At 31.4% G+C, this 22,502-nt stretch overlaps 1 protein-coding gene across 1 annotated transcript; it reads right to left on the reverse strand.

Moving 5' to 3' along the window:
- Window positions 1-1,911: 1,911 nt before the first annotated feature.
- Window positions 1,912-3,326, reverse strand: LOC139870681 (uncharacterized). The gene is made up of 3 exons (XM_071858463.1): window positions 3,268-3,326; window positions 2,360-2,623; window positions 1,912-2,197 (listed from the first exon to the last, which is right to left on the reverse strand). The coding sequence occupies exons 1-3, from the start codon at window positions 3,324-3,326 to the stop codon at window positions 1,912-1,914; spliced, it is 609 nt and encodes a 202-aa protein (XP_071714564.1).
- Window positions 3,327-22,502: the final 19,176 nt, after the last annotated feature.

A 22,502-nucleotide genomic window follows, 5' to 3' on the forward strand; every position in this document is an offset into this window, starting at 1 on the left:
ATAAAGATTCCACCACAACTATGATATCAGATATGAAGATTTGGATTTCACTACAATGTTTTATAAAGTAACACCACCTGATAAAGAAACCACTCTTAGCCACCAGAATCAAAGATTCATAAACACACAGAGATTTTGTAAGTAGATAAGCTCTATCAAACTTTCATTCATTCATCAACTGAGTTTTACAATTACAAGAGCTCTCTATTTATAGGAGAAGCTTAACAACTATTTTCTAGATACGATAAAAACATAAAAAGGAAATGGAGACAAAAAGGACAAACAATTACAAATTAGCCGATAAGAATAAAGGACACAATCTGTAAAAGCCTGCCATTTGGTAGTGCTCCTCCCAAGATAAAAAGTAGCCAATGATAGATGAGAATCTTCCTTAGACAGCTAACATTCTAGAACAGCGACGCACGTGTTAAGCACATGACCTGACCGGTTTATTGAAAGCATAAGATAAACTTTAAATCGTATCAGCAAGTTAGCCCTTTAGAATGAAAACAACGTCGCGTGGTGGTTGTTCTAATGCTCATCTTACTGGTTGTACTAAAGTTCATCTTGCTGGTTGAACTAGCTTTATCGGCTGAGTGGAACTTTACTGGTTGAACTAAAGACATTTTACTGGTTGAACTAAAGTGCATTTGCTGGTACGCCTAGCTCGTTCTTCTTAATTGCTGGTTTGCCTTTAACTATCAAAAAGTTTATTCATAAAAACTTAACTACTTCAGTTTAAGGACTGAAGTAGGGCAACCCCTGAGCCTCTTCAACCAGTTCCAAAAACACCTAGATGATAAGAAAGAGATGGTAACACAACCATTGCTTAACTTGACTCGGGTGAAACATCTTTTGAGCTTGTGCTGGTTGTGTTGCTGGTTACATTGCCCAGCTCACCCGCATCATCCTCCCCCTCTAAAAAGGAACTTGACCTCAAGTTCTTGAGGTTGTCATCTTTCAAGTAGGGCATTAAATCACCCACATTAAAAGTTCAAGATACAGCTGTATCACCAGGCAGCTTGACCTTGTAAGCATTATTACCAACTTTTATAACACCTTGAAAGGACCTTCAGCTCTTGGCATCAATTTGTTCTTTCTTTTTGCTGGGAATCTTTCCTTCCTTAGGTGAATCCAAACAAGATCACCAGGAATGAAGGTGGGATGCTTTCCGTACTGGTTAGCCTTAGCCTTGTACTGCTAGTTGGTCTTCTTAATTTGTACATTCACTTGTTCATACAACTTCTTCATCTCTTTTGCCTTTGCTTCTACCTCAACATTTGTCTTAGGCTGAATTGCAAAAGGAATCAGATCAATGGGTGTGAGTGGATTGGCACCATAGCAGATTTCAAATGGTGATTTTCTAGTGGAGTAATTAGGTGCTTTGTTGAAAGCAAATTCAGCATGTGCAAGCCTCAAATCCCACTCCTTCAAACTCTTCTTAACAAGTGTTCTCAATAGCATTCCCACAGTTCTATTAGTAACTTCAGTTTGACCATCAATTTGGGGACGGTGAGAAGTGCTGAATAAGAGCTTTGTACCAAGCAACTTCCATAATGTCTTCTAAAAATAGCTTAAGAACTTTGTATCTTGATCAGACACAATGGTGTTGGGAACTCCATGAAGACGAACAATCTCTTTAAAGAATAAAGTAGCAACAATAGTAGCATCATTGGTTTTGTTGCAGGCTATGAAATGAGCCATCTTTAAAAACCTGTCAACAACAACCATAATTGAATCTTTGCCTCGCTGAGTTCTTGGCAATGTAACAATGAAATCCATGCTCAAATCTTCCCATGGATGGTTGGGAACAGGAAGAGGAGTATACAAACCCTTGTGAAAAGGTGATTTAGCTTGAAAGAAAGTAGCACAATAATTAATCACAGCTTTAACATCTTTATCCATATATGGCTAGTAAAAGTGTTCATTTAGGATCTCCAATGTCTTGTTAATCCCAAAATGACCAGCTAGACCCCCTCCATGTGCTTCTATAGTCAGCAACTCCCTTATTGAATCTTTTGAGATGCACAATCTGTTGCCTTTGAATAGAAAACCATCTTGCTCAACATAATCCCTTTTGGACTCAATTGGCGAACAACTCAAAATTTTAGCAAAGTCTAGATCAACTTCATATAATTCCTTAACAAATGAGAACCCAAGAACTCTAGCCTCCGGAATTGACAACAACGAATACCTCCTTGATAGAGCATCAACAACAATATTAGAAGTACCAGCCTTGTGTTTAGACACAAAGGAGTACATCTACAGGAATTCAACCCATTTTGCATGCCTTGGATTTAGTTTGTGCTGACCATTAATGTATTTCAACGCTTCATGATTAGAAAAGAGAACAAACTACCTTGGCTTCAAATAATGAGACCAGTGATCAACAGATCGAATGATGGCATAAAACTCTTTATCATAAGTGCTATAATTTAGCTTAGACCCATTTAGCTTTTCACTGAAATAAGCTACTGGTCTTTTGCCTTGTACTAACACAGCTCCAATGCCAACACCACTTGCATCACACTCAAGTTCAAACAGCATATCAAAATTAGGCAAAGTAAGTATAGGTGTTGAACTTAGCTTTTCTTTCAATGATTCAAATGCTGATTTTGCAGAACTGGACCATTCAAATACCCCTTTATTCAAGCAACCAGTAATTGGAGCAACAATTGTGGAAGAAGTCTTTGATAAATCTTCTATAAAATGAAGCTAAACTATGAAAACTTCTGACTTCAGTGATGGAAGAAGGGCTAGGCCATGATCTGATTGCTTCCACTTTAGATGGATCCATTGAAATTCCTTCTGCAGGAACCACATATCCAACAAACACTACTTTCCTTATAAAGAAATCACACTTCTCCAGCTTTCCATATAATTGATACTGCCTTAATAGCTCAATACTTTCCTCAAATGATCCAAGTGTTCTTCTTTAGTTTTTGAGTACACTAGAATGTCATCAAAGTAAACAACTACAAACTACCCAATAAGTGGCCTGAGCACTTCATTCATAAGTCTCGTGAATGTGCTGGGTGCATTAGATAGACCAAAAGGCATAACTAGCCACTCAAATAACCCACCCTTGATCTTGAAAGTTGTCCTCCATTCATCTCTTCTTTCATTCAAATTTGATGATACCCACTTCTAAGATACTCTTTGGAGAATACACAAGAACCATGCAGCTCATCTAGCATATCATCTAATCTAGGTATGGGATACCTATACTTGATGGTGATGTTGTTAATAGCTCTGCTGTCTACACACATTCTCATGGAGCCATCTTTCTTTAGAACCGGCAAAGGTGGTACTGAACAAGGACTCATGCTGGTTCTAACATACCCTTTTCCAACCAGCTCATTAACTTGCTTTTCTAATTATTTTGCTTCATGAGGAGAACATCGATAAGCTGCTTTGTTAGGAAGAATAGACCCAAGTACAAGATCAATTTGATGTTCCATACGCCTGATTGGTGGTACACCAGCAGGTAATTCACTTGGAAACACATCAGCAAATTCGAATAACAATGGTTTTACCCCAGCTGGTACTTCATCATGCTAGTTCAACTCATCGCTTTCAACTAGCAGCAATAAGTAAGCACCAGTACTACCCTTTAACTAAGTATCAACTTCAGCTTGAGTCATAAACAAAGTTTTATCATTCTTAACAGTAGGATCAGCTCTAGGTATTTCACTAGGCTTTAAAGAAGTGAGGGTGATATTTTTACCATTTACATACATCGAGCAAGTATTTGTGTGTCTATTATGATAGACATACTTATCAAATAACCAAGGTCTACCAAGTAGCAAATGACAAGCATCCATAGGAATAACACAAGTAATCTCATCCTGATAAACAGTACCAATTAAAAATGGAACAGTAACTTGGCGAGTAACCTTTACCTCGCTGCCTTGGTTAAGCCATTGAACTTTGTAGGGATGAGGATACTTCTTTGTAACAAGTTCAAGCTTTTCCACCATGTGAGCAGATGCTGCGTTTGCACAGCTACCTCCATTAACAATAAGGCTGCACATTTTGCCCTTGACTGTGCACCTTGAATGAAAGATGTTCTCGCTGGCTCTTATCTTCAATAGTCTTAGCTGAGTGCATTACCCTTTGAATCATTAAAATCTCTCCAATATCAGCAGCAACAAACTCTTCATTACCAGACTCATCATATGCTAGTTCAGTTTCAAAACCCCCTTCCAAATCTTCAATCTTTTTTAGTGTAAGAGCACGGTGGTTAGGACATTGAGCTTGAAAATGCCCAAATCCATGGCACTTGAAGTGTTTCCTTTTATCATATTTAGGACCAGCTACATCCTGCTCCTTGCCTTTAACGGCTTTTGATACTGCCTCGTTATGCTTAGACAGCATTGACGATTGACCCTTCATAGGAAGTATTACTGGCTTGGAATAAGACTTAAAATTACATTTCTTTCTTGCTTGTTTCTCCACTTGAATAGCTAGCTTACAAGCACTCTCAAAAGTCCATAGAGGTTGCATTTCAACAAGGTCAGCAACAGAAGCATTTAAGACTCCAACAAATCTTGCAATAGTGTGTTCTTCAGCTTCTTTAACATTGGTATGAATCTTGAGCTGCTCAAACTCTCTGATGTAATCAACAACATTCATGCTGCCTTGCTTTAGTGTATTCATTTAGATATACAGATCCTGCTTGTAAGCTTGAGGAACAAATCTTTTCTGCATATACTCTTTTAACTTGGACCAGGTTTTGATTGTCTTCTTTCCTTCATACTGCCTTTCCTTTTTCAGATTATCATACCACATTGAAGCATACTTCTTTAATCTGATTACAACAACTTTAAAGGCCTTTTTATCATCATAGCCTTTAACCTCCATAATTCTATCCATGGTCTGAACCCATTCATAGTAATCTTCAGGATTAGAGGACCCTTCAAAATCAGGTGGATCTATCTTGATATCTTTCAAACCATCAGCCCGTTTCCTCCACCTCCTTCTTCATTGTGAAGAAGCATGAGATCCATCAGTAGATCCATGGCTACCATCTTCAGATTCAGCACTAGAAGACACAATGGTTGTATCTCCATTTTCAGATCTGGTTCTATTTCTTTTTGGCACACCATCTTCTAACAAATTAACCATTTTTTCCATCTGATGTTGTAGAGCTTCAATAGCTCTATCTCTTCGAAGATTATGGGCTTCTTCAAGAGTCATGTTTCTAGGTATCTCAGCCATTTCAAATAAGATCTGGAAATAAGCTTTTTAGCTCAAAAACAGAGTACGAAATGAAAAAACAATAAAAATCATAAGAAAGTTTCGATTGAACAACCTAAGCTGTTATACCACTTTGATGCATAATTATGACTTTAAAAATGCAATCTAGAACAAGCTTTCTTCAACCAACAGATCTGAACACAAAACCCCCAATTTGTAACAGTAACATCCCCAAAACAGAGTATAAAACTCTGAAATAAGAACACAAAGGATATAGAATCTAAACCCTTAATTGATAAAGATACCACCGCAATTAGAGATCTAGAAACACTCCAAATCTTCAACTAAAGCTGATAAAGATTCCACCACAACTATAATATCAGATATGAAGATTTGGATTTCACCACATTGTTTGATAAAGTAACACCACAAACACTCATAAAGAAACCAATCTTAGCCACCGGAATTATAGATTCATAAAGACACAGAGATTTTGTAAATAGACAAGCTCTATCAAACTTTCATTCATTCATCAACAGAGTTTTACAATTACAAGAGCTCTCTATTTATAGGAGAAGCTTAACAGCTATTTTCTAGATAGGATAAAAACATAAAAAGGAAATGGAGACAAAAAGGACAAACAATTACAAATTAGCCAATAAGAATAAAGGACACAATCTGAAAAAGCCAGCCATTTGGTAGTGCTCCTCCCAAGATAAAAAGTAGCCAATGATAGATGAGAATCTTCCTTAGGCAGCTAACATTCTAGAACAGCCACGTACGTGTTAAGCACATGACCTGACCTGTTTATTGAAAGCATAAGATAAACTTTGAATCGTATCAGCAAGTTAGCCCTTTAGAATGAAAACAGCGTCGCGTGCTAGTTGTACTAAAGCTCATCTTGCTGGTTGTACTAAAGTTCATCTTGCTGGTTGAACTAGTTTTATCGGCTAAGTAGAACTTTGCTGGTTGAACTAAAGTGCATTTGCTTGTTCTGCTAGCTGGTTCTTCTTAATTGTTGGCTTGCCTTCAACTATCAAAATCTTTATTAATAAAAACTGAACTACTTCAGTTTAAGGAGTGAAGTAGGGTAACCCTTGAGCCTCTTGAAAAAGCTCCAAAAACACCTAGATGATAAGAAAGAGATGGCAACACAACTATTGCTTGAATTGACTCGGGTGTAACATCTTTTGAGCTTGTACTGGTTGTGTTGCTGGTTACATTGCCCAGCTCACCCGCATCAATTGCTACGCGTGCGCTTGGCGCTTCTATTGTAACAGAGCTCTACACAGAAGCTCTTAAAGCTGCCAAGGCGCTCGAACGGGTGCGGTTTTGGTATTTAATCTCAAAGAACATTGAAGTTCCCGCTGTCATTCCTCAAATCATCATTGACCAGCTTGAGGATAACACTTATGAAAGAGTTCTTGAATCCAGCAAAGCGCTGGAAAGTATTTCCTTTCATACCCTTGTAGATGCCATTTTTGATCCTGCCATCTCAGTGCAGGATCTTGTGAAGATGAAGTTATAAGTTTGCGAGCTAGTGCTCGCGATCGGAGGTTGCAGGGTGTACTTGGTATGGCATCCTATAACGTGTTTTGTATAGAGCGTGGGGGTCTTGGGTGCATCATGAACATACTTTGCTTTTGTCCCCTTGTGCTCACTGCCCCTGGGTGTGCACTCTGAAAGGACCCGTTCATATACATTATAAACGATTCACAATAGTTGATTACATTGCGAGGTATTTGACCTCTATATGATACATTTTACAAACATTGCATTCGTTTTTAAAAGACAAACTTTCTTTACATCGAAAATTGACAGGCATGCATACCATTTCATAATATCCACTATCCAACTATAAATTGATTTAATAATAATCTTTGATGAACTCAATGACTCGAATGCAACGTTCTTCAAAATATGCTATGAAAGACTCCAAGTAATATCTTTAAAATGAGCAAATGCACAGCGGAAGATTTCTTTAACACCTGAGAATAAACATGCTTTAAAGTGTCAACCAAAAGGTTGGTGAGTTCATTAGTTTATCATAATCATTTATTTCCATCATTTTAATAGACCACAAGAATTTCATTTTCAGTTCTCATAAATATACGTCCCATGCATAGAGACATAAATAATCATTCATATGGTGAACACCTGGTAACCGACATTAACTAGATACATATAAGAATATCCCCTATCATTCCGGGATCCTCCTTCGGACATGATATAAATTTCGAAGTACTAAAGCATCCGGTACTTTGGATGGGGTTTGTTAGGCCCAATAGATCTATCTTTAGGATTCGCGTCAATTAGGGCGTCTGTTCCCTAATTCTTAGATTACCAGACTTAATAAAAATGGGCATATTCGATTTCGATAATTCAACCATAGAATGTAGTTTCACGTACTTGTGTCTATTTCGTAAAACATTTATAAAAGTTGCGCATGTATTCCCAGCCCAAAATATAAAAGGTAAAAAGGAAAATGAAACTCACCATACTGTATTTCGTAGTAAAAATACATATAACGTCATTGAACAAGTGCAAGGTTGGCCTCGGATTCACGAACCTAAATTAATTATATATATTTATATGTTGGTCAATATTTGTCTAACAAATTAGGTCAAGTCATAGTGTACCACAATCCTAATGCTCGAGACTAATATGCAAAAGTCAACAAAAGTAAATTTGACTCAAAATAATTTCTAAAAATCTATACATGATTAATATATAGTTTAAATATCATCATTTTATATTTTTAAATATTTTAAAAAGATTTATTAGAGTAAATAATATAATTTATTTATTAATAAATAAAATTTTATATTAAATTTATATAATCAAATATACTTTTATATATATTAAGTAATAAAATTTATAGGGTTCATTTAATATCATAAAGATAATATGATAGGTATTATTAAAGTAAGTTATTACACGTAGTAAAATATGTTTGTATCACATATTTATTTGATAAAATAATATCTATAATGATAGTAAGTAAAAGTTGTATTATTTTGTAATAATAATTATTATTATAAAAATATCAATATTTATAATTACTAAGATGACATTATGATAAAACGATAATTCTAATTATGATAACTTTAATATTTACGATAATTTTTAATATTATCTTTAAAATAATAATTCTATTTAAAATAATAATAATAATGATATTTTATAGTAACAATGACATTTCTATTAAAATGATAATTTTTGTTAAAATGATAGTTTTAATACTAATGATACTTTTAATAATAATAGTAATGATAAAAATAATAAGAACGATAATTTTATCTAAATTAATATCTTATAATATTTTAATTTCATCATGATACTCTTACTCATTATTTCCTAATCGTTTCGTTTAACAGCTTTTAATCGTCTTTTATATCGTGTTCATAATAATGATAATAATAGTAATCAAAATATTTAGGTGTTACAATTATTTGTTTTAATTGCACTAATATTAATAATGATAGTTACTATAATATTATTAACGACAATACTAATAATTATCTTAATGATAATATAGTAATAATAATAATAATAATAACAATAACCATTTTTAAATAATGATATATATATATATATATATATATTAATAATGATAATAATAATAATAATAATAATAATAATAATAATAATACTAATAATAATAATAATAATAATAATGATAATGATAATGGGATAATAATAATAATAATACTAATTATAACTTTAACGATAATAACGATAGTAATAAAGAAAACAATTTTTAATGATAAATCCCTTTTATTGATAAAGATAATAATAATGATAATAATAAGATAAAACTAGAACGACGATAAAAACGACGATAATAATAATCATTTTTAATAAAAATATCGAAAATTCAATTGATTATAACTTCTAATCCGTTCATCGAAACCATTCGATATCTAAAGGAAAAGTTCTTAATTTTTCGCTAGCTTTCCAAGGACATGCATATCTTATACCTTATCTCAACCGCAAGTGTAACTAATTCAAGATTCAACCTAACCTGTCTAAGGGCAATATCAAAAGTACAAGCATGCATAATCCTAAATACTCGAGCACTAGTCAAGGATACACTATTAGTATGTAAAAGTTAAATTATGAGTACTCACGTATCAATATTGAGATTCAATATTGCAGGAAAGGTACGTAGACGCAACGGAAATGATAAACACTATATTGACCTCACGAGCATACCCATGAACCATACTCAATCACCTCTATAGTTATAACCCATAATTTCCTTAATCCTATCCTACTCGAAAAACAATTTCGAAATCACTCAGACAACACTCCGTCGTAATATTTTATGTATACTAATAATATCTTGAAATAATACGGAGTAAATATATATATGTAAATCGATTGAGAGAGTTTAGAGAAAAATATTTTCAGGTTTCTATGAAATAATGAAACCTATTGAATTCTATTTATAATAGATTTTTGAATTATTAAAATGAATTATTAAAGTATGAATTATTAAAGTGAATTATTAAAGTATGAATTATTAAAGTGAATTATTAAAGTATGAATTATTAAAGTGAATTATTAAAGTATAAATTATTAAAGTATGAATTATTAAAGTGAATTATTAAAGTTAAAGTAAAGTAAAAATAAAGTAAAGGTAAAGTTTAAGTATAGTAAAAGTATAAAACTATGTACGTATTATACGCGTATAAATATATATAATATTAATTTAAATCGTTATATATATTTAATAAAATAAAATATAAATATCGTTATCTTTATCATACTAGTTAAGTAATGTGTTGTCAAAAGTGGTTCTAGATATTTATAAAAGTTATATACGTTTTAATAATAAAGTTCTTTTTAAACTGAAAACGTTTTTGTACGTTTGAAACTAAATAGATCAATCGAGTCTTTATGAGATTCAATCTTCCACTATCCTTTGTCTAGTTCTCAATGATTGACAATTTGTTCTTATTTATAAATTACTTTACCATTTTCCGAATATTGTTAAAATGGAAAGATTTCTCAAATCAACGTGGGCCTTTCAACAGAGACTTGTAATCATAATTTAATATATCTGATAATTCAATCAGTTGATCTTATCTTCTAATTCCATTGATAAACATTTTGAAACAGATACAATCATATAAAGTATTTAATATAATATTTCATTTACGTTTCAAGTTATAATATATATACACATATACATATATAATCATATTCATTTAATGGTTCGTGAATCGTTGGAACTTGGTCGAAGTTGAATGAATGTATGAACATAGTTTAAAATTCTTGAAATTTAACTTAACAAATATTGCTTATTGTGTCGGAAACATATAAAGATTAAAGTTTAAATTTGGTTGGAAATTTCCGGGTTGTCACAGTACCTACCCGTTAAAGAAATTTCGTCCCGAAATTTAAGTGGAAAGGTCGTGAATGATAATAAGTATGTTTTCATGATACATACGGGCTGAAAATTAGAGTTTTATCATCAGCGAATAATTTGGATAAACAATCCATTTATATGAAGAGTACGAATGAAGCTAACATAGAAGAGTGAAATGAGTAAGTGTAGATTCATCTTATCATTTGACGTAGATATGATTGATTCCCAGATTTCAAGGGATTTGAAGAAAATCTTCTTAATAAGATTTGACTCTCCGGTAATCAAGGAAATTAGGATCCGCTTTAAATGCGATCGTCCATTTTAATTATTCTGTCGGAGATTTTCTTATAAATTCACCTCCTTCGTTTCCTTACAACTCACACCTTCTGTTGATGCATTTTATGCAAGTCCCTAGACATCTACCCACGTCCATTGCAGGTACAACAGTTTACAGGCCACCATGATTGCTCATTATTATCCTGTGTTTGTATGTGGTTACAGGAACTGTAGGAACGAGATTTAGATGTTTGACTATGTTAGACTTAGTCAGACGTACGAGTGAAGCCTCACTAGTACGGCTGACAGGCTCATACGCACGGTTGATGCTGAGCTAAGTCACAATTACAACCTAAATGAGAAGACACGAGTGAGTGATCACCCGTACGGCTGATGAAGCCAACTCGTACGTGTGATGAATGAATCGTATGGGTGAGTCAACAGCAGGGGTATATAAAGTCTTATGTTCTTCATTTTAGGTTAAGCCTCTTATTTGTTACACACACTCAGATCTAGTGAGCTCCTCCGATTCTCTCTCAGTCCAAATCACCCATGTGGTGAATAATAGCTCTAGGTGTTGATCTAATCACACTTGATTTAGTTGTGGTTTGACTAAATTAATCAAAAAAAACTTAACCTATTCACTAGAGGGTTTGATTCACTTATTCTGCCATTGTGTGAGTTAAATCTGTTGATTTCTAAGTTCCTAGTCATGTTTCATCACCTTCTATTCTTTCCCCCTCAACTCATATTTTAAAGTATTCATCAATATGCTCCATCCAGCTCTGATTCTCGATATACTTCTAACTTTCATATCGGTCATTCTTCTTTTTCATCTACCGCCGGAAGAATCTATTTACTTCTACTATACTCTTGGGTTTATAGTGTTTCTAGTTCTCCCGTGTCTTTATATTGCTATATGCATCGATATATGGTTTATAATTTCTGGTTTGTCGTTGAGCTTTATATGTTCCCTTATATTTCAAAGTCTCTGCTTCTGTCTTCTATAATCATTATCATTCACAGTTAATGCTCTCTTTTATTTGCTGCAATTTATACCCCAATTTCTATTTCGGAGTTTTGTCCTTTCGTTTCTTCTTCTTGCGATTAAGCACCGCTTGTAATGGTCCAGAATTCACAGATATGAATTTCGGAATGAACATTGTTAATGTTCTAGGAAGGAAATTGTGATGGCACGATCTTGACTTGTCAAATTACTAGAATACCTTGAAAAAGGCCGAATCATCAAGAAATATTTTTTTGATATTTTAGAGGTTAAATAGAATACAAGAGTCGTATAACATGGCACATGATGATGTTATGATCTGTGAATCATCACGTTCCATTTAGAAACTCAGCATGACTTACTGTAATATAATCACATTGATCAAGTGTCATTATATTATACTAATTCATGCTTCAGTTCTCAACACTACTTCAAAATATTCCTATTTTAAACTTGAATCTTTCAGAATTTAGAAACTAAAATAGTTTCTTTTATGATGTAATACAGATAACGCGAAGAGGTAAATGATTTCAAATAAGAAGAATTAAGAAAATATCTTCAGAAATATGGAGGATATTTATAATGAAAGATATGATGATATTTTAGAATTTCTAATATCAGAGGATGATGAAGAATATTGTCCGCAGGGGTTTAGAGTCAGGAGCAAGGTATTCGTTAATGACTTCAGCAGGTACTGAATCATTTGGATCCTTTAAAGTCAAGGTTCAGTCTTTGTAATTTGTCCACAGCCTCCTTCCTACTTTGCTCAATCCGTTTTCCAGTTCCAAAACTTCTCTTTTTCTGCGCTTTGCCAGCACACTTCATCATTATCATCCAGCTTTTACCATTTAAAGTCGTTTATAGTTTTTGCTGCTTCATCAGCATTTTTTCCATTTTCGGAGAACCAATTCGTAGTTCGGAGTGTTTTTCAGAAACTTCACATTCAAATTAAGTCCAGAAGATAGACGTTATATATACACATATAACTGTTGGCGCAGACATGCTGCAAGATTTCAAAATACTGATTGCTAATTCCCAATGATTCGTATGGCAATTCTCATTACATGATGCGAATGAGTAAATGATGGGGTTTCAATGAATAATTATGATGACTTTTTGGAGAGGCTAAAGTCAAAGGGTAATGAAGTTGTTGGTACATCTGCTAATAATATGGTGGAATGTAAAAGGTTCCCTGGTAACGATGGTGTATATCTCAAGGTTATAATAAGGTTAGTTTGACTGAAAATTCGAAGTTGACTTGTTGGAGCTGTGACAAAACTGGCTACTTTGAATAGGAGTCGCAAAGTTATTTTTGTTAATAAATGCCAAAGAATCTGACGCGGATACGTTGTTTAAACTTTTACTTTGGTTTCAAGAGTTTTTCGGGTACATAACTGTGGGTAACATGTGGTTGGATCATCATCTCGATTGCTCATCATTCGAAGTGTCTTCAGAAATTTTCGAAGGGTTTGAACACAGATTGTAATCGTTAACATACATTTGATGTTCTAACACAGTTTTGAAGTCAAAATATAGCTTGTGAAAGATGTAAGGATCTAAGAGTGATGATTTTGGTCATATCTCAAGTTAAATTTTGAGATTTCAAAATCAGAATATGTAATTAAATTTTGAATGAGTATGGTTGTTTTGATTTCTATAAAAGAATGTATATTGTTGTGAAAGTAGGGAGTATAATGGATGATTTGCTGAATCAGATTCGAAGAATGTAACATATTAATTGTGAATTTATATATCTCTCGGGTATTACCTACCCGTTAAAAAAAAATTCACAATTAATATTTTGTACAAAAGAATTTTATTACAGTCTTTATGAAAATATATATATGTATATTTTCTTCAGATGTAACATAGATTTAATGAGTTAATGTTAAATTAAACTCATTTAATTTACGGTTGAAACTAGAATTGAATAATCCCTAAAGGCTTTAAAAAGTACATAACTTTTACGCAGTATTTCTTTAATGACATTAAAATTATGAATCAATACTTCGTTATTTGTTGATGTATGGTGTTCGGTTCGTGGAATTCTTGTGAATTTCGCAAAGTACGAATGATGTTATCTGAAAAGTTTCGGGTACATTGATGATGAAAGTGTAAAATCAAATATATACTTGATTTATTATGAATTGGAATTTGTTGAATTGCGACAGAGATTGTAGTTAACGCTGGTTAAGTTGCGGCCGAAGGACGTACATTATTGCATATTTGTAATATGAATTAACCGAGTAGTTAAGATTCACACACAATAGCTTAGCACTGAAAGATTTATTTCAATATATATATATATATATATATATATATATATATATATATATATATATATATATATATATATATATATATATATATATATATATATATACATATAATTTCTTCAGAGGAAATGAGTTAATTCTTCATAACTCGTTGATACAATATAAACGTTATTGATTCGTAATGATGTCCACAGTGATTCTTGAACTGACGGAGTTTGTGATGTTATCGGTGTTGTTGATTCGGATGTTGACTGTACTGACGATGCTGGTAACACTGATGGTACTATTGATGTTGTTGGTAAAGCAAGTTTAGCTTGTTAATCACACACCATTTTTGTCAGGGTTTCTACTCTTCCTTCCATCATTTTGGTTCGCTTAACTGATTTATGGTTAGGGCTAGATTAGATAATCTCTAAGACTTTAGAGATTACATAATCGCCGCGGAATGTTTCTCCAATGAAGTTATGAATTAATACTTCGTCAGTTATTGTTGTTGGTACTCCTTGGTATCTATGGTGCGTATGACGTTGATGCTCGTGGGACAGATTGTGAAGTTGAGGTTTACGACGCGGTTGTGGTTGGAGGTGGTAATGGTACTGTTGGTGTTGATGATGGTGGTACTGGTTATGCTGCTGATGCTGCTGCTGGTGTTTGTAATCTCTGCACCATATTCTCCAAAGCCACTACCCGAGCGCGAAGCTCGTTGACTTCTTCTATTACACCGGGGTGATTGTCGGTTCGGACGAGCGGATAAATAAAATCTAAAATTTTATGTAATATATAATCGTGACGAGATAATCTGGAAATGAGCGAGAAAATGGTGTTTCGGACAGGTTCGCCGGTAAGTGCTTCAGGTTCTTCATCAAGAGGGCAATGTGGTGGATGGAAGGGATCACCTTCTTCTTGTCTCCAATGATTGAGGAGGCTACGAACCCATCCCCAATTCATCCAGAATAGGTGATGACTGATTGGTTGATCTATTCCGGTCACACTACTTTCGGAGCTTGAATGGGATTCCATTTCGGAATCTGAGTGACTTGAACTGATGACGAATTCCATTTCGTACGATTGGATAAAGGATTTTTTTTTTCGATATGAAATGATTTTGGCTAACGGATGGTATTCTAATTACATAGAATATATATATATATATATATATATATATATATATATATATATATATATATATATATATATATATATATATATATATATATATATATATATATATATATATATATATATATATATAGATCAAAAGATTTCGTAGATTACGGAGGACTTTGCGGGATATGTCAGGCAAAGTTTAAAGTAACAGATACGATAAGATATGATTTAGCAGATATGCTAAGATATGAATTTTTGTCTATACACTATTCATGCAATCAATACAGCAAGACGTGTCTTAGACTAAAAATGATAAGCAGGTAATTTTCTGAGGATGATAAGTAGTTAATTTTCGACACAAAATAATAAGCAAAACTTTTGACATGCAGATACGGTCGAAGTCCAGACTCACTAATGCATCCTATCGACTTATCAGTTAGACACACTAATGCAGACCTGGTTCGCTAAGACCACCGCTCTGATACCAACTGAAAGGACCCGTTCATATACATTATAAACGATTCACAATAGTTGATTACATTGCGAGGTATTTGACCTCTATATGATACATTTTACAAACATTGCATTCGTTTTTAAAAGACAAACTTTCTTTACATCGAAAATTGACAGGCATGCATACCATTTCATAATATCCACTATCCAACTATAAATTGATTTAATAATAATCTTTGATGAACTCAATGACTCGAATGTAACGTTCTTCAAAATATGCTATGAAAGACTCCAAGTAATATCTTTAAAATGAGCAAATGCACAGCGGAAGATTTCTTTAACACCTGAGAATAAACATGCTTTAAAGTGTCAACCAAAAGGTTGGTGAGTTCATTAGTTTATCATAATCATTTATTTCCATCATTTTAATAGACCACAAGAATTTCATTTTCAGTTCTCATAAATATACGTCCCATGCATAGAGACAAAAATAATCATTCATATGGTGAACACCTGGTAACCGACATTAACTAGATACATATAAGAATATCCCCTATCATTCCGGGATCCTCCTTCGGACATGATATAAATTTCGAAGTACTAAAGCATCCGCTACTTTGGATGGGGTTTGTTAGGCCCAATAGATCTATCTTTAGGATTCGCGTCAATTAGGGTGTCTGTTCCCTAATTCTTAGATTACCAGACTTAATAAAAATGGGCATATTCGATTTCGATAATTCAACCATAGAATGTAGTTTCACGTACTTGTGTCTATTTCGTAAAACATTTATAAAAGTTGCGCATGTATTCCCAGCCCAAAAATATAAAAGGTAAAAAGGAAAATGAAACTCACCATACTGTATTTCGTAGTAAAAATACATATAACGTCATTGAACAAGTGCAAGGTTGGCCTCGGATTCACGAACCTAAATTAATTATATATATTTATATGTTGGTCAATATTTGTCTAACAAATTAGGTCAAGTCATAGTGTACCACAATCCTAATGCTCGAGACTAATATGCAAAAGTCAACAAAAGTAAATTTGACTCAAAATAATTTCTAAAAATCTATACATGATTAATATATAGTTTAAATATCATCGTTTTATATTTTTAAATATTTTAAAAAGATTTATTAGAGTAAATAATATAATTTATTTATTAATAAATAAAATTTTATATTAAATTTATATAATCAAATATACTTTTATATATATTAAGTAATAAAATTTATAGGGTTCATTTAATATCATAAAGATAATATGATAGGTATTATTAAAGTAAGTTATTACACGTAGTAAAATATGTTTGTATCACATATTTATTTGATAAAATAATATCTATAATGATAGTAAGTAAAAGTTGTATTATTTTGTAATAATAATTATTATTATAAAAATATCAATATTTATAATTACTAAGATGACATTATGATAAAACGATAATTCTAATTATGATAACTTTAATATTTACGATAATTTTTAATATTATCTTTAAAATAATAATTCTATTTAAAATAATAATAATAATGATATTTTATAGTAACAATGACATTTCTATTAAAATGATAATTTTTGTTAAAATGATAGTTTTAATACTAATGATACTTTTAATAATAATAGTAATGATAAAAATAATAAGAACGATAATTTTATCTAAATTAATATCTTATAATATTTTAATTTCATCATGATACTCTTACTCATTATTTCCTAATCGTTTCGTTTAACAGCTTTTAATCGTCTTTTATATCGTGTTCATAATAATGATAATAATAGTAATCAAAATATTTAGGTGTTACAATTATTTGTTTTAATTGCACTAATATTAATAATGATAGTTACTATAATATTATTAACGATAATACTAATAATTATCTTAATGATAATATAGTAATAATAATAATAACAATAACAATAACCATTTTTAAATAATGATATATATATATATATATATATTAATAATGATAATAATAGTAATAATAATAATAATAATAATAATAATAATAATAATAATACTAATAATAATAATAATAATAATAATAATAATGATAATGGGATAATAATAATAATAATACTAATTATAACTTTAACGATAATAACGATAGTAATAAAGAAAACAATTTTTAATGATAAATCCCTTTTATTGATAAAGATAATAATAATGATAATAATAAGATAAAACTAGAACGACGATAAAAACGACGATAATAATAATCATTTTTAATAAAAATATCGAAAATTCAATTGATTATAACTTCTAATCCGTTCATCGAAACCATTCGATATCTAAAGGAAAAGTTCTTAATTTTTCGCTAGCTTTCCAAGGACATGCATATCTTATACCTTATCTCAACCGCAAGTGTAACTAATTCAAGATTCAACCTAACCTGTCTAAGGGCAATATCAAAAGTACAAGCATGCATAATCCTAAATACTCGAGCACTAGTCAAGGATACACTATTAGTATGTAAAAGTTAAATTATGAGTACTCACGTATCAATATTGAGATTCAATATTGCAGGAAAGGTACGTAGACGCAACGGAAATGATAAACACTATATTGACCTCACGAGCATACCCATGAACCATACTCAATCACCTCTATAGTTATAACCCATAATTTCCTTAATCCTATCCTACTCGAAAAACAATTTCGAAATCACTCAGACAACACTCCGTCGTAATATTTTATGTATACTAATAATATCTTGAAATAATACGGAGTAAATATATATATGTAAATCGATTGAGAGAGTTTAGAGAAAAATATTTTCAAGTTTCTATGAAATAATGAAACCTATTGAATTCTATTTATAATAGATTTTTGAATTATTAAAATGAATTATTAAAGTGAATTATTAAAGTATGAATTATTAAAGTGAATTATTAAAGTATGAATTATTAAAGTGAATTATTAAAGTATAAATTATTAAAGTATGAATTATTAAAGTGAATTATTAAAGTTAAAGTAAAGTAAAAATAAAGTAAAGGTAAAGTTTAAGTATAGTAAAAGTATAAAACTATGTACGTATTATACGTGTATAAATATATATAATATTAATTTAAATCGTTATATATATTTAATAAAATAAAATATAAATATCGTTATCTTTATCATACTAGTTAAGTAATGAGTTGTCAAAAGTGGTTCTAGATATTTATAAAAGTTATATACGTTTTAATAATAAAGTTCTTTTTAAACTGAAAACGTTTTTGTACGTTTGAAACTAAATAGATCAATCGAGTCTTTATGAGATTCAATCTTCCACTATCCTTTGTCTAGTTCTCAATGATTGACAATTTATTCTTATTTATAAATTACTTTACCATTTTCCGAATATTGTTAAAATGGAAAGATTTCTCAAATCAACGTGGGCCTTTCAACAGAGACTTGTAATTATAATTTAATATATCTGATAATTCAATCAGTTGATCTTATCTTCTAATTCCATTGATAAACATTTTGAAACAGATACAATCATATAAAGTATTTAATATAATATTTCATTTACGTTTCAAGTTATAATATATATACACATATACATATATAATCATATTCGTTTAATGGTTCGTGAATCGTTGGAACTTGGTCGAAGTTGAATGAATGTATGAACATAGTTTAAAATTCTTGAAATTTAACTTAACAAATATTGCTTATTGTGTCGGAAACATATAAAGATTAAAGTTTAAATTTGGTTGGAAATTTCCGGGTTGTCACACACTCGTTACTAGCGTGCTTCATGAGGTGCTTTTAACACCATGGGTGTGCCCCCTCCCTTAGTGTATTTTTTGCATTTTCTGTTTACATGGGGCAATCCGCCTGATCACTGCAGGTTAGGGTTCGAAGGATTGTTACCATTAGTGTAGGATACTGTCACTGATAAGCCACATAGTTTAGATTTCAATTTCATTGTAACTATAATGTCATGCGTGCCAGTTCAATCTTTTGTGCTTCAAGCACTTCATTTGTAATAGTATAATGTAGTCAATGTTATGCATTGCATCTTTTATTTTGATAAATAAAGTAACTCAATATGTTTTCTTATTATATTGTTCGCGTCACTAGGTGTATTATGTTCTTAAAACTTAAATTTTTATTTGCTTACAAACCAATGTATACTCGTTTATACTCCAAATTTAATAATGCTAACCGACGCCATACTATTGTGTGCATAGTCGACGCTTTTCATTGCATTACTAAGTAAAATATCCAGAGTCTTTCAAGTGAAACAACACTTAGGTTAGTGGGCAAGCAACCCAAATGCTTGTTGTTTATAGTCATGACTTGTAGTCTTCTAGTCTGCGAGATTGTGTTGGTCTAGGCAAACCAATGCCTGTTATTCACCCTAAAATGAAGCCTTGTAACCAAACAGACTTCTGCCACACGGGAGCTAGAGATCATGCCTTAAGGAGGTAGGATGCACGTAATTGCTATCATATTGTGCGTCAAAATGTAACCAAACACTTGTATTAAAAAAATTAAATTTATTCATCACATAATAAATCAAATTCTCGAGCCATATCTAAATGACAACTTATTGCAACCATAAAAGAAATACGAATTGTCTTACAAGTAAATAAAGAAACATATATATATATATATATATATATATATATATATATATATATATATATATATATATATATATATATATATATGTATGTATGTATGTATTTGATGATGAAAGATCAAAGTCTCTAATAAAGGCAAGAAGAAACCCGAGAAGTTGCCCAAATAAGAATTACCGAAAGAGCCGAGAAAATTCTAGACAAAGTTTTATTAAAATCCGCATCTTCCGAAGAAAACTCTTACGGAATTTAAGCCATTCTCTGTCCACAAAGGATACTCTGAAGAATCGAAATCTATCAATTTTCTCTGAAAATCAAAAAGATCTAGACACCTTTCACTCTTTTCATAATCTCCTCAACCAACCCTATAACATGTCTTCCTCTTAAAAGAATGCCTAGGAAGAAGATCAGTGATGTCCTTGCTTAACCGGTGAAGATATCGATGCTTTACCAAGCCTATTGTAGTGACCCGAACTTTTCCATGTTTATATATATATTAAATGAAATTGTTATTTACATGATTAAGTGTTTCCAACATGTTAAGCAATCAAACTTGTTAAGACTTGATTAATTGAAATAGGTTTCATATAGACAATTGACCACCCAAGTTGACCGGTGATTCACGAACGTTAAAACTTGTAAAAACTATACGATGAAATATATATGGTTATATATATAGTTAACATGATTTTATTATAAGTATGTATCTCATTAGGTATTTTAACAATGAGTTATATACATATAAATGAGACTATTAATTTAAGAAACTCGAAAACGATATATATAACGATTATCGTTATAACAACGTCTTACTAGGTACATATGAATCATATTAAGATATTTATACACTTGGTTAATTATGTTAAATGATAATTAAATATATTATTAAGTGTATTAAAAATGAAATACATATGTAAAAATAAGACTACTAACTTAATGATTTCGAAACGAGACATATATGTAACGATTATCGTTGTAATGACATTTAACTGTATATATATCATACTAAGATATATTATATATCATAATATCATGATAATATAACAATTTAACATCTCATTTGTTATAATAAACAATGGGTTAACAACATTCAACAAGATCGTTAACCTAAAGGTTTCAAAACAACATTTACATGTAACGACTAACGATGACTTAACGACTCAGTTAAAATGCATATACATGTAGTGTTTTAATATGTATTCATACACTTTTGAAAGACTTCAAGACACTTATCAAAATACTTCTACTTAACAAAAATGCTTACAATTACATCCTCGTTCAGTTTCATCAACAATTCTACTCGTATGCACCCGTATTCGTACTCGTACATTACACAGCTTTTAGATGTATGTACTATTGGTATATACACTCCAATGATCAGCTCTTAGCAGCCCATGTGAGTCACCTAACACATGTGGGAACCATCATTTGGCAACTAGCATAAAAATATCTCATAAAATTACAAAAATATGAGTAATCATTCATGACTTATTTACATGAAAACAAAATTACATATCCTTTATATCTAATCCATACTCCAACGACCAAAAACACCTACAAACACTTTCATTCTTCAATTTTCTTCATCTAATTGATCTCTCTCAAGTTCTATCTTCAAGTTCTAAGTGTTCTTCATAAATTCCAAAAGTTCTAGTTTCATAAAATCAGAATACTTCCAAGATTGCAAGTTTACTTTCAAGTTTTCTAAATCCATTCCAAGTAATCATCCAAGATCAAGAAACCTTTGTTACTTACAGTAGGTTATCTTTCTAATACAAGGTAATAATCATATTCAAACTTTAATCCAATTTCTATAACTATAACAATCTTATTTCGAGTGGAAATCTTACTTGAAATTGTTTTCGTGTCATGATTCTGCTTCAAGAACTTTCAAGCCATCCAAGGATCTTTTGAAGCTAGATCTATTTTTCTCATTTCCAGTAGGTTTATCCAAGGAACTTGAGGTAGTAATGATATTCATAACATCATTCGATTCATACATATAAAGCTATCTTATTCGAAGGTTTAAACTTGTAATCACTAGAACATAGTTTAGTTAATTCTAAACTTGTTCGCAAATAAAAGTTAATCCTTCTAACTTGACTTTTAAAATCAACTAAATACATGTTCTATATCTATATGATATGCTAACTTAATGATTTAAAACCTGGAAACATGAAAAACACCGTAAAACCGGATTTACGCCGTCGTAGTAACATCGCGGACTGTTTTGGGTTA

Source organism: Rutidosis leptorrhynchoides, chromosome 10 (assembly GCF_046630445.1).
Source record: "Rutidosis leptorrhynchoides isolate AG116_Rl617_1_P2 chromosome 10, CSIRO_AGI_Rlap_v1, whole genome shotgun sequence".
NCBI classification, from domain to species: domain Eukaryota; kingdom Viridiplantae; phylum Streptophyta; class Magnoliopsida; order Asterales; family Asteraceae; genus Rutidosis; species Rutidosis leptorrhynchoides.